This window comes from Apteryx rowi, unplaced genomic scaffold (assembly GCF_003343035.1).
Source record: "Apteryx rowi isolate R43461 unplaced genomic scaffold, aptRow1 scaffold_972, whole genome shotgun sequence".
Classification (NCBI taxonomy): Eukaryota; Metazoa; Chordata; class Aves; order Apterygiformes; family Apterygidae; genus Apteryx; species Apteryx rowi.
Genome location: NW_020451285.1, coordinates 2,612 through 16,916, shown reverse-complemented (window position 1 = coordinate 16,916; position 14,305 = coordinate 2,612). Strand labels below are relative to the sequence as shown.

Sequence of the window (14,305 nt, the reverse complement as noted above, 5' to 3'; positions counted from 1 at the left end):
AAACTGAAAGCCTACATACCTAATAATGCCATCCTACTCAGAATAATCCAGGCCACACATTATCAACACTGCCTGCTACCTTTGTGTGTTTTTCAAATCTAGCTATAGTAGAGCAAACTTCCCTAACTTCAGTGGCTTTTAACCAGAGAACCAAAGTATTTTACACTGCTTATGAAAAATAATTATAATGAATGCGGTGACAAGTTCATTCCAGGCACGTCACTTAATCAGGAAAAGTTTTTAAAGCCTATATCTATTCCTGGAAATAAAACATTTCAGAGAGTCTATGACAGGTTATAAAACAGCACAAATGTGTCTTAAGGACAAGTATATTGGACAATGCTTTCAAATACTTTCATCATTTGCAGTTAACAGCTACATTTTGTTTAAAGCACTCTAGACATTATGCACATGGGAAAGGGAGTAGGGGAAGAGAAACGGCAAATGCAAAGCAGTTCAGAGCTAAATTCCCTCCCCTACCCCCAACCAAAGCCCCAAGTGGCACTCAGTTCCCAGAGGCCCAGGAGCACACTTCTAAGTACAGGTCTCTATTCAGCGCTCTTAAGTCACCAAGAGAGCGACAGCCTTTTCAAACAGCACCTATGGTGCCTTTCTACTGTGTACATTCCCTTCACTGTCTCCAGAAGTTTTTTCCAGTTTGGGTTTATAAATATCACTCCATCAGAAGGGGAAGTTATTGAATACTGGCTGTAGTTTCTTTCTGGTCCAAGCAGGCAGAAGTCTAAAAGCTCCCTGCACCAAAGAGATCAAGACAAGCTGAATACTGAAGGTGCCAACAGCAGCAAAACTCTTTCAACACAGAGAGCACACGTACAGAGGGTACAAACGGAAAAACACAGTCATAGAAACAAGTACAAAGGCATATGTTTATAGTAATTTTTCATACAAATTCAAAAATCATCTTGACAGAGGGGTGCTTCCTAGGTTAAAAGCACATTCTCAGACCACTCATTTATACAAATTACCTATGTCTTCAAGTCATATCTACGAGTCACGCCACGCTGCAATTTAAAGGAGACCCAAGGGAGCTGTTGACAGGCATTGCTTTCCACCTACATCTCCAGAAATCATTCCAAGGTTTTATGGTTGCCATAGGGGCCAGCAGCTTCAAACTTCCCTGCTGTGCTGATTAGAGCCGTAACTCACTGTAATATGACTGGCTCTTAACACTACCTACAGGCTATGGGGAAGAGGATGCTAACAGCTGCACGACCCTCATTCCAGCACAGCGAGAAAGACTACCACTGGCTCCCTGTCCCCATACAAGTGATACAGGCACCACCCCAGCTACGTTCTGAGCAAGCAAAGGTAAGCAGCACTGAGCTAGGGACCTGACTGTCAGTCTGAGGGGATGCTTGGATGGGCATATTTAACCTAGCACTTACACATTCATCAATTTTAACTCCAGGAAAGACACGCGTTCTTCATCCAGCTTACAGCACATCAGCAACGTTTCAGAGCTCATAAAAAGATACTAGCTGGCACAGTGGAAGTATCCTCTCTTGACCCCAATTTTCATTCCAGATAGCGTCATGTTTTATAGTCAGTGGGAGCATTCCCTGCATTGCTCTCTTTCTCCGTCATCTCTACCACGGAATAAATAGGAAGCCTGACCCTTTTCTATCCCAACTGCCAGATATGAGGCTGAGATGCTCTTAGTCACTGGGAAATTTACAGCGACTCCCAATGATTCATTCCAAGCTTCAGTTTCCTGTGAGCCATGCTGCTTGTCTTCTGCCATTTCTTAATCACAGAAAGCTGGCAGAGAGGGCAGGGAAGAAAGGTTGGTCTGTAAATTTTCAAATCAAGGTAGCCATGCTGTTCTTGTAAAATCCCTCTATATTTGGGTGAAAGACTAAGGTAGAAAGGCACAGACTGCCAGAGTCAGGAGGCAGAAGGTAATGGACTGAACCCAGAGACAGCTGGGCCTTGTGAGGTGCCAAGTAACTTACCCTAGAGCAGACATAAGGAGAGAACTGCTGGCAGCAGGGAGACACTTCTCTAAGCAAGTTTGTGACAAAATAAACACAGTCTCTTTTGTGATGGGGAAACTTAGTTTTAAGACAAGAGGAAGCTTCAGACATCTCTGATTTTGCAGTTTACTCCAATAAGAACAGCTCTAGTATGCGAGCATGTGTACACACTCCTAAAGAGTTTCTGGTCCATCCTCAAGAGGTTCCAACTTTTGCCATCCCCTTCAAAAAGTCTAACACAGTTTACAATGACCAGCAAAAAGGAAAAAGTCCAGATGTCTGACTCTTAGAGCAAAAAGTAGCCATGTCAAGGAAGCAAAAGTGTTAAAAGTACAGGTCAGTCAAATGATGTATTTCAAAGACTGAGCCTAGAGTCTCCCTCTTTCTCTACTATATCTGCAAACTAGACTCCAACAAGCATTCACTACTACTATGTAGGTTCTTACAGCAGGTTACGCAGACCTATAGTTTGCATACCTTATGTGTCTCCATATACCAGAAGTCCTCAACCAGTACCTACCAAAGACACTCCAGAAAAAACATTACTTTTATCTTCTCTACCTTAGTGAATAGACTGTGGGTCTTGCACACACAAAAAGTGTCTATTCCTTTCCAAGGAAAAAGTCCCTATATTGAGTAAACTATGAATTTTACCCGGGCTGACCAAGACAAGTTTTTCACATCCATAAATTTTAGGTTTCTTCTGGGTGTCACTGCTGTAGGGAAGGCTGGGCAAGCAAAGCCTGTCCTGCGGGTTACCTGCAAGAAAACTTCAAATGCAGAAGTCTTGGAAAACTAAAACACACCTAAAGTCATCAGTGCTCCAAAAAGGAGAGCATGAAGCTCAAAGTAAAACAAATTTGGTCACCATGCCAAATGGCAATGGCAATTAAACCTCAAAAGATTCACCAAGAACTCAACTTAGACAATTCATTCACCTACCAAAGATAGCTGTTCTGGTATTAATATTAATGTAGAATGAATGGAGTTAAATGAAGGAGAAGCTAGTCAGTAGTATTGCCATACCCATGAAACATTCAGTAGTTTTGGTTTTGATCTATTTAATTGGCCACTGTGTATGAAATGGTTTTAATAAAAATTGAAGTATTCTTAAAAGAAGGTTGCTGGTGATCAACTACACCAAATCCCCCGTCATACAGAGTGGTTAATCACTGTCCTGCCTGACCTCATTCAAGAGCTATCAATGAGCTACATCCACTTATACTATTAAGCTGCTTGTATTAAATGTACTTGCTAATGTACASATTGTTTAAAAAAAAAGGAAAAAAACAAAAAAAAAACAAAAAACAAAACAAAACAGGCTTCAGTGGAAGAGATACTGCATATTGAAATATACGAAATCAATCATTGGACACTGCAAGGGGAAGAATTTTGCCCCAGTTGTGGGGAGAGGTTATTAAGCTCTCAATCGCTAATAGCACATGAGATGACATTTCTCAGCAAGAGGAACAATATGTATTTTAAGTAAGAAGAACGACCATATTCTCTTCTGGATATGAAATAAATAAACTAGCTTCAGGGATAGATATTAATCTCTTCTAAAATCTTTTTGATTTTTTTTGGCTTATATTAAAGGAGATTTCAAGATAACTGCTAAAAGCAAATCATTTTGCACCTGAATTTGAAACCAGGATAACATATTCGCTCTTGACTAGTACCTTTTGGACAATTATCATATTTTGTGATAAAAGTGGATTATCAAATTCTAATACAACTGTTAGAAGATATATCTGATTTCATTTCATATATGAGATGTAAAACATCCACAAAGCTTTTAGAAAGGCAAAAAATCCTCTAACTGATCAAACAAAAATCATAACTGTTTGCTAAAAAGAAACTCTGTTGACTATTCTTTCCAGAGCAGCATTTTTCAGCTATTTGCATAAATTACTTGTTAAAAAAAAAAAAAAAAAAAAACACCTTTAAGAGAAGTCTGTGGACCCTCTGTTTCTGTTTTTCAGTCTGTGGAGACGACTTCTTACTCTTTAGTATAAAGGCCCAAACCAGTTTGCCTGGCTACAAAGGTACTTGCCATACACATTTCTTAAAAGCATACAGTCACCGAGGCCTGTGATCTGATATTTCTGTCCAAGTGTGAAAGTTTGAGAGGAAGTTAGTATTTTGGATAGAAGAGGTTTAACCTTAAGAGAGGTTTAATACCCTACTCCATGATAGATATTTCATGCAATCCTCTACAAGTCACCTTGTCTCTCTGGCTCAGACTCACCTCATTAAATTTCAGACATCTTAAATTAATAGTCGTCACTTCCTCTGCTGTCAACCAAGAAAAACGTCTCCAGAGTGGCAATGCAGATCTTTGACTGTAAGCACCTATGATCAACAGCTACAAAAACCTGGTAAATCCATGTGATATATTGCAAGAGGAGGCATTTTTTCCAGGATAAGTAACTCCCCACTGATTGTTTAAAAGTTCATTAAAGATTGTATCATGCATCAAATCTAGCAGTGTGTGTACTAAAACATATTTTACACATACCCCAGCAATCGCTTTTCCAGTATTCTTTCGCAGCCACTGAAATGAAGTCTTCCCTGTTGCTTATGCTCCTGTACCTAGCAAAGCCTGATTCTTACTGTCCTAAGATCTACTCAGCCAGCTCATTGCCTTCTCAACTTCTACTCATGTATTTATTGCAGAACCTCTCCGAGAAATCCTACTATTAGGCTCTCTTCCACTATCGATTTGTTTATCTTCCTTCTGGTGTGCCATACTCCAAGCTATATACTACTACTCTTCCCCAGCTACCTGTATCTCACTCCTACAATCCAGCTCATTCCCCAGAGTTCATTTTCCTCACTTCTCTCTGTCTCTTTGAAGAGAAAACTGCTGAACAGCTTCAAGATTTTTCTCATGCCCACAGTCCATAGTCCTCTCTGAGCTCTCCTCTTGTCACAGACACAGATTTAGGGGCGGCACTCACCCTATGCAACTTCAGTGCTTCCATACAAGCAAGCTATGCTGCGTTCTCTTCATGGCCAAAGGATGAGGACCATCACTTTTAGCCTATGACTCATTTCACTCAGTTTAGGTGAAGGATAAGATTGGAGCCTGTTATCCTCTACTGGCCATACACTGGGAGCCTAATGTGAGTAGCTGGGTGTATTGGGCATAAACGGCAGAGTTTTGGTAGCACAGGGCTGCTGTTTGAGAGGAGGTTGTGAACTGCCCTGTGCTGGTAACAGCCACTTCCAGCCAGATCTGAAACAGACGAAAGCAGCCCAATGTGCACCAAAACTTCAGCCACTCAGAAGAGCACGTGGCACCTCTGCTCAGACATACTTGGGGAAAGACGTGAGGAGACACAAAAAACAGACAAAGGAGGTACATCTCTGAGGAGACTGTGGCCATGCGGGAACCCATGCTGGGGCAGGGACACCCCTGAAGGGACTGTGGCCATGGGGCACCCATGCCAGAGCAGCAGCGAAGAGTGTGAGGCAGAGAGCAGCAAAGGCCGTTGTGCGCCTATCCCAACCTCCTGTGCCGCCTGCCACCTTGCCAAAGGGAGGGAGTGTAACACACGTGCAGCGAAATCAGGGGGAGTGGAGACTCAGAAGGAGGGAGTAGTGTTACTGGGTGGAAGTCAAGCCTGGGGAAGGGAGGAGGAAAGGCGTTTCCCTGTTTRTTTAATGGTTTATATCTTCCTTGTCTCTGAATACCCGAATCAGTAATTAAAAGTTTATGTTAATTGGCAATAAATTAAATTAAGTGAAATTCCCTGAGTCAAGACTGTTCTGCTGACAACACTCAGACAGGCATCTGCACTGTTTCTGTTTATCAGAGGAATCCCAGCCCTTCAATAGCTGCTTTCTTCTGCTTGTTCTTTCACCTGTCCCTGTAGCCCTACCCCATGACTTCACCTGTTCCCTCTCGCTCTCTTCCTTAGAAAGTCATTTATCTCTGGCTCTCCCACTAGTACAAATATGCCTTGTGGATCTATTTTAAAAAACAACAAACTTAACTCGTTGCCTCATTTGCCTCCATAACCACCTCCCTCCCTCCAAGCTGTTCACAATCCCTGTCTGCAGTCCCTCTCCTGCAACTTTGTCCCCAAAACCTCTGCAGATTCTGCATTAAAAGGTCATCTTCTGCCTCTTCTCAGCCCACAGTACCAGCACAGAGCAGTGCCTGTTAAATTTTAAACCGAACACCATCATGATTTTCTCCGTGACGCCCTCCCAGTTTCCAAAACCAGATGCACTTTTAAATCTCTCATTAAAAAAAAACCAAAAACCAGTGTCCTCTACGTGTAAGAAACTTGAAAATAGACTCTTGGCAGTCAAGCCAAATAATGCATTTCTCCTTGTATTCTCCCCTCCTCCTCCTTTTTTAAGTCATCTGTTACCTTGTTTCTCATATATTTATCTATATCTATCTGTATGCATTTGGTAAGCACTTTGGTGCACTGACTGTATTTTTGTTTGGTGTTTTTACAGCACTTGCAACTATGACCCATACATGGGATTCCCAGAGCTCTAGAGCTAAATTCTTACACAAATAGCACTAACGGTCCTCCCACCCAAAAGACTAGCACCCTAAGCATACAAGAAACGTCCAGAGGATAGTGCTATCTTGGAATGAGAATTCAAGGCAAGAGGAATTTCTACAGCCCTGTTCCTGCACAGAGCCTTCCGGTGCTCTCTAGGGTCCCACATTGGTGCTTGGGTCTAACAATGCCACACTGCAAAACCTATGGCAGGGCTCAGCATCTGTGCATTCGGCAGAGGACTACGAAGGAGTAACTGAAAAGAAGAAAGGGTAGCCACTTAGGATAAAAAGAGGATGGGGTCAGGGCTTGGGGAAAAATGGGACAGATCCTGCATCATACATAAGACATTAGAAAACTTTATTTATTTATTTATTTACAGTGAGGGTTGTCAAGCACTCAAGCAGGTTGACAAGAGAGGTTGTGGAGTCTCTGTCTTTGGAGATATTCAAAACCTGACTGGACACGACCCTGAGCAACCTGCTCTAGGTGACGCTGCTTGAGCTGGGTGTTGGACTAGACTGTCTCTAGAGCTGCCTTCCAGCCTCAGCCATTCTGTGGGGCACAGCATGTTAAATAACAGGAAAAGAAATGGTTTCACTGGAATAAGATGCTGGAATACAGATTGATAATTGAGACTATGACTGAAAACCAGGATGGCAAACGATCACGACAGAAAAATTCAGATTTTAAATAGGTAAAGGCACTATTTAAACACTTGGCAACAAAACCAGCTTGAAAAGGAGCAAACATCCTTTTTCACTGTTGCCAAGAGGACAGTGTTGAGATCTCCGTTCCAGACAAATCAAACAAAAGAATCCAGCAAGTCAATGGTCAACAGACTAATCTAAAAAATCAGAACAATGATAACACCTATCTCCATATCGCTGTTCTACAGAATAAACCTATTTTAGGCAGATTTTACAGTATAGTTACAGATACAAAAAAAGAAAAAGAAAAAAAGAAAACCACACGCACACAACCCACTAAACTCATTTTATAGCACAAGACAGGCAGTGCAACCATTTTCCCTTACTATAAAATAAGTATATCAAATCCAGAAGCATAGCCTTATGATAAAAGGAGGGTTGTTCACACATCAGACAAGTATCCCTCCTTTGAAAGCATCTTACTTATCAGCTTTGAAATTAGCTATATTCCACGCACATTAAGCATGCCCACCTCGCACTTTTACTATGGAGAATTACTTACACCAGAAGTAAAGAAGCAGGAAAGCAAAACGCTAGAGAACCATCGTTTTTACATGCATGATCTACAGATTGTGTTTTATGAAACAATACAAACTAAACACCTGGAGACTCATTGTACCCCTGAAGGTAATACTGTTCTGGATCATCACAAGGGAACTTTACCAAATAGAGATCTTGCACCTAGTAGAGAATGGAGCCCTTCTCGCCTGTCTCCAGAACAAACCCAAAGCCATCCCTAACCTGCTGCAGATCACACATGCACATGCACGCACTCTTTCTAGCTACCACCCACAGGTCCAGCACACATTGGTGGCTTTTCCTCCGTCTCTGAATTGAAAATAGTGCCTTTCTGTGCAGTGTCACTTACCTGAGGGTAAAGATTACACAAGTATTTATTTTCAAGAAACAGTACTTTTAAAGGAAACTTGTATTATCTGAGACTGCTTATGCATATGCAGATATGATATTTCAACTCGAAGAATAAATATTTTGCTGAATATGAGTTGCCTGTGTGATAAATTTCTTATGCCTCATTTGGGTTTGTCATATGTTGTATGTGCATTTTAACCTTAATAGGCTGAGAAGTATGTTCTTATGCGTATTTGTGTAAACTGTATACTGATTATACACCAATTAGCTGAACTTAAAAACCAAAAGGATTTTTTTTTTCATGCTTGTTATGATTTCTCTGAAGTTGGCAGCATTTGCAAGGGAACACTAAAGCCTGTCTGTGGAGAAGGCCTGAATGTATAAACAGCAGGAAGACAATCCAACCAAAAGACAGATTAATGCCTTCTAGCTTCCTGTGTCTAAAAGGAAAAACAAAGCCGACCACCCTGGAGGGTCAGACACTTCATCAGACACATGACTGGCACATGACAAAGGCAGTCGTTTGCCCTAAGTTTAGTACTGCACCATTTTATGAAAGAAATCTTGAGGTTTGCCTTTGTGTTGAAAAAGGCAACCAGAATCCTAGATTATAGGCAACACTTAAAAACGTCCAAATCTCCATCAGCTTGTTTTTCTAATAAATGGAGTGTCTTTTTGTATCCAAATAATTTAAAAACATACAACTATTGAACCAGATGATGAAGTATTTTACTTGCAAAATGCTTTTCCCATTTCTCTAACTTACAAAAATAGATTTAAATCTCAGTTTTGCATACAACAGACTCTTGTTATTTTATCCACAACGAAAACCTATTATACTGTCAATCTACATTTACAAAATTCCATCTTTTAGGAAAGAACGCAAATTTTCTTTATTATTTAAATGTAGGGTGGACAGTAAAATAAATAATTCTCAGGAGAACTCGAAAAAGCATTTCCTTGCTTTCAATGTTTGGCTCTGATTAAGAGCATGTAAAAAGTGATGAGCTGTTCCAGATTCTCTGGCTTGAATAGCCTCAGTGCAGACTGCATTTACAGTTTATATAAAATGAATATATCTGGCAAGGAAATATATTTTTTTCCTTAAATATTTTCACTTATATAACAATTGTTGTTAGCTTACTTACAACATGTAGCTTATTAACTCCAGTCCTGCAATTTAGCCTACGCAAGTGGGCTCCTGTTCCCCGATACACAAGCTAGCATAATGAAGACATACAGAATACTTAAAAACTCTCAGAAAATAAGCCACAGCTATTAAACAGTTAAGTTCAATACATACAAGTTTCCATCATGTATCTTTATACCTGGATAAAGATTGTATGTTTAATTTAATCTGTTTTTCCAGACAGATCTGGAATAGTTACACAAGTTTGGATCTGTTTTTAGATTTCGAAAGTTAACTTGGAAAAGATGGAATTTCACCATGTTGGAAAAGCACTTAAAAAAAACCCCAAAACGATACCTTTCAATGTTTTCCTGTTCCAAGACCAGACTACAATTTTCTTACTATGTTAAATAATAATAGCAACAACAATTTGACTTTTTAACCCATCTTAAAATGCTCTCAGGGAAAATAAAGGTTTTCCCAACCTGCTACTAATGGGGTTCAACAAGGCCAATTCTAATGAGAACCCCTTTTTTGTTTTGTTTTGTTTGGGGTTTTTTTTGAAAACAGTTTGCACAAAATTAAGAACAATAGTTCTATATGCCAAGTACAAATTCTGGAGTAGGGATAAGATGTACTAAACGGCCCATATTTGGTCAGGAAAAATTTTCTTGACATATGAACTGTAGGAGGTAACAAAAGAATGATTTCTCTCAAGTTCTGGCACAGCCCATACAAGACAACCATGGCCGACATTCATATAGTTTCAGAGATTTCATTCAGCGCCTTGGCCGCTTTGCTTAGACAGCGGTTGACAATGCTATACCTGAAGCACCTGTCAAATTTAGCCTGGAGCTGCTGCTGCCCTGGAAATGTCAAGGAAAGCACAAGGAAGACAATGTTTTACTAACCTCATCTCTACACTGAAGGAAATAGTTCTTTCTTGAGCTTCTCAGAGGTGTAGTATGAACTCACTGGAACACTATATTAAAATGTTCCAATTTCTAGATGTTAATTGCCATCGCTACCACATATGATTACAACAGATCTCAACATCTTTGAGGCAGGTTTAACTCAGGTTTTGACCTGGCAGCCTGAGTCAGAAATACCTGAAATTTTTGGAAGTTATGAATAATTTTGGATATGCGACTGCAGAAAATTAGAAAAAAAATCTGCACATCTGAAAAATAAATATGCATTAAGATACCTGAACTTGCAAACTAATATGTGCTAATTTGGCCAGAGTTCAAGTAATTTAACCAAAGTTACACAGCAATTCTGTGGCAGACCTAGAAAACAGCCCATTTTTTCTTCTGTGCAGCTCTAACTTCTAGATCATGTTTGCAAAGCTGTAAAAGAGAAGAAATTCCTCAAAATATTAACTCTCACAAATATGTCAAGGCCAAGCATAACACAATTTTCTGAATTTGGTTCACTACAGCAATCACTTCTATTATGTGCTTCTCTTGGGTTACTAGTATATGTAATGGTCAGCAAGAAACATTAAAGGATCAGAGATACTCTTGTTTTACTGTCCTCAGTGAAAAGCAGACAAAACCCTACCCCCTTCTGTTTTTCCTGGTCTCTATGGCAGAAAACTGAGTGATTCATGGATGATAACCTGCCACTAATACTACTGAAATCAACAGTCACCCTCAGTAAGTGCACAGGGGAAATACTAATAGTGGTAGGCTACTACTGTGGCACTGAGCCGACCTTAAATTGTTCCTAGATTACATCTGTAACCCCCAGAAGTAGTGCCCACAACTTATTTGATGAAACAAGCCTTTACAAGATGTATTTCAATTTTACACTGGTTTTATAACAAGATCCCTTAATTGTAACACATTGTTCAGAAATAATTAGGATGAAGAAACAAGATATAAAGTTGGATCCACAATATCCTTTTTATTCAGAAATTTATTCCTTTCCTCTTAGCTATTGAGATGTTTCTTACAAATAATTTAGCTATTTTCCTTGAATACCACTGTTGGACACTCACTGATATTCCTCAAGAAAAAAGAGGTATCAAATATAACTCTTCAAAAGCCAAAAGCCCAAGAGCCTAAGATTCTTCTACTCAAAATTTAAATGCCTGCAGGCTGCTGCCACTCGTATTATGCCAACTAAGGTAGAGTAGCACACTATGCAACGTATACCATAGTAGTAAAAAAGTACTTGATGTCATCTTGGTAGAAGAAACAAGGTATCAGCACAGAATACTGACTCCCAGGTCACTATATCTGCTCTGAAGTTCCAAACAGTAACATTACACTGCCCAAGCAAATAAACCACTTTGTTTTTAAAAAAAAGGCTTTACTAACACTGACTACTGTTTTCATTGCTGAACAGCACCTGAAGACCTTTAGAATGTAGCCCTCTCAACTTCATTTCCTAACATGAAGGAAAACAGTACTGTCTTTCCGGTCAGATCGCATTCGCCAATCACTAAACAGCTAAAACAAGTTTTAACAACAAATTCCAGCACAAGGACATTTGAGGAAAAGAATCCCTGTGGCATTTAGGGCTCACTCTTCAGCACAAAACTGCAATTCTCTCTCCACAAGGTGATTTGCCCTCTCCCTTCCCATGTAGCTATTAGCAGACTCTTCATTCCTGAGCACAACAGTAGTTACGGGCTTCACCATCCTCACTTAAACAAAGCCACTCTGGCACTGTGCTCAAACTGACCCCAGAGAAAAAGAGGGGAAGGTTCCCAGCACCACAGTTCTGGTGGCCTTGCTACACTCTGTGCATCCCCGGCTACTGCTGCAGAGCAGAGCAAGGCAGGCAGGGTGCAACTGCTTGCTCTGCAGCGACGGACATAGCCATGAAGCAGCAGCCAAACTGAAAGATTTACCAAGCCTGACACTGCAGAGGTAGCCATGAGAAGTGCAATCCCCACCAATGAAATCCAATGCAGCAACATACTAATATGAGATCTGCTATCTCCAAGCCTGATCCCTCGCTCAAGCTACAAATCTTCATGTCGGTCTTTGCTTGCTCTTTCAATAAATATGGAGGTTCATCTTCTCAAGCTACAGAGAGAAAAAGACAATTTCCTTTTTCTTCTCAATTCTTCAAAGCCTCTGAGATATGGGGAAGAAAGAGGAGGAGAGAGCCTCTGCTGCAAGTATCATTTCTGGAGTGTTATTCCCTTGTGAATGAACCAAATCTCTGCATCTGCCACAGCTATTAGCCTTCTCCGCATAGCAGCTGAAGCAATATGGAACACACTCAGTCCCTAGATAATTTCACAACTACTCATACGGTTCTGTGTAGCAGCCATGAAAAAGAATCATTCTTGGTAATTTAATTCTGCTGTTGCTTGAAAAACCTATGACCCAAAGCAGAAATGTTGGACACGTCTCCAGATTCAGGATGACACCGCAGGCTCAAAAGACAAGGCTGTCTGGGATTTATTTCCAATTTTTGTTTTAGAGAATTCCTAGCAAGAGAGATGGAGATTACACCCTCTGCATTTTAAAGGAAGTCTTACATTTTTCAGAAATTATTAAATCTTCCTAACCTGCAATTGCAAACCTTAGGTTTAAGGCCGCTAGTCAAACTGCCAGCTCAAATGCAACATTCACCCATAATATTTAAGAGGAAATTTCCATATGCATAGACTTAACAGTATAGAAGATGCACCAAAATGGAAATTACATTACAGTATTGATTAATGACAGCAGATTATTCTGTAAAAAGACAGCAAGCAAGAAATTGTCCTTTGAATTCTCCAGGAAAAATAAAGCTAATCTCTCACACACAGAGTCATATAAACATACCCTAAAGACAAATCTGGCTCATTATCTGTTACAGGGAGATCTTTTTGTTTTGTCTGATATTTCTGAGAGTGAGATTGGAAGGTAGGAAAGGAGTCAGAAGATTTGGAGGCTTCCATTTTAGCAACTCAAAGCCATATATAGGAATCTGCCTTGGGAGTCAAGCCAGACACAAAGAGTACACAGTCCAATCTGAAATATGATACAGCGCTACACATTTCCGAAGAAACTAATACTAGAAGCATTATGTTTTCCACCTTTTTTTGTTGTTGTTCATTGCCAGTAAACAGCTTCTGTCTGGGATAAAACATGAATACATGAATGTGGAATGAATGTGTACTGACATCACTGCACAGAAAGCTCCATATACGCAAAGCTGTCAGTTCTTTACTTTGATAAGCTTTAGTAATCTGCATATATATCTCTCCTTAATTAAATGTATCTAGCAAGGATCGCTTTAACAAGAAAGAGATGCTTGTGCAAATTAAAGTGGAGATATTAGACATAATACAGGCATCTGTATGCTGGTCTAAGAAGAGAGCAAGATTTTTTTTATATTCCTGCTATGTCTTTACAGTTAAATAAATTCTAGCTTTATTTCCAGAAACAATGAAAGTTCACATTTCATTCTTTTAAAGGTCTGAATTTCATCTGTGTTTAAGCGTCTATATACTATACCTTTTTTGTTGGTTCTAATAATTGTCTCAGACAACAGTAAAGGGCTTCCATTGGAAACTTCATTTATAGGCTTCTCTGGTGGTTTGTTGGCAATATTTTCTTTCTTCATGTCCTTCTTTATTTCCTGCATAAGAAAAGGCAGATAGAGAGGGAGAAGAAAAAGAAGAAATTGTAAATAAAAGGTATCACAAAATATTCTAAATCTCAAGCTCCCATGGCTTCTTAAAACTTCTTTCTTAAAACTACTTAAAACAGTGGTATACACCACTGCCTATGCTAATGCTACCCCAAAGACATCTTTATAACTGGAAATGCCACAAAACAAAAATCATTTTCAGTAACTCTTCTAACCAATACTTTCTTTTCTTTTTAGAAGAGGTTAATACCTCATTTATGCCTGAAAACTGTAAGACAGGTTTGCAAAAATCTGACTAGAGATCATCAAGCCTGAATGGTGAAAAGAAAAAAAAATTCTCAGTTTATCCATCAATTAGTCGTACATTTGACACACAAGGGAGAATCAGGTTCGGTGTTCCCTTTATAAAGGCAGCTAAATCTGCTTCCCCTCTGCTGAGAAGCCCACAGAAACAACAGCCATAGCAGGCAAAAAAAAAAA

The 14,305-nt window shown here is 39.7% G+C and overlaps 1 protein-coding gene across 3 annotated transcripts in view; it reads right to left on the bottom strand.

Moving 5' to 3' along the window:
* Window positions 1-13,809, bottom strand: part of LOC112960531 (SH3 domain-containing kinase-binding protein 1-like) — a 155,518-nt gene extending 141,709 nt beyond the window's left edge. For all 3 annotated transcript variants that reach the window (XM_026054877.1, XM_026054878.1, XM_026054879.1), the window contains exon 1: window positions 13,690-13,809. In XM_026054877.1, coding sequence (XP_025910662.1) covers window positions 13,690-13,798 — 109 coding nt within the window. In that variant the 5' untranslated portion in view covers window positions 13,799-13,809. The remainder of the gene's footprint in view (window positions 1-13,689) is intronic.
* Between the last annotated feature and the right edge of the window lie 496 nt (window positions 13,810-14,305).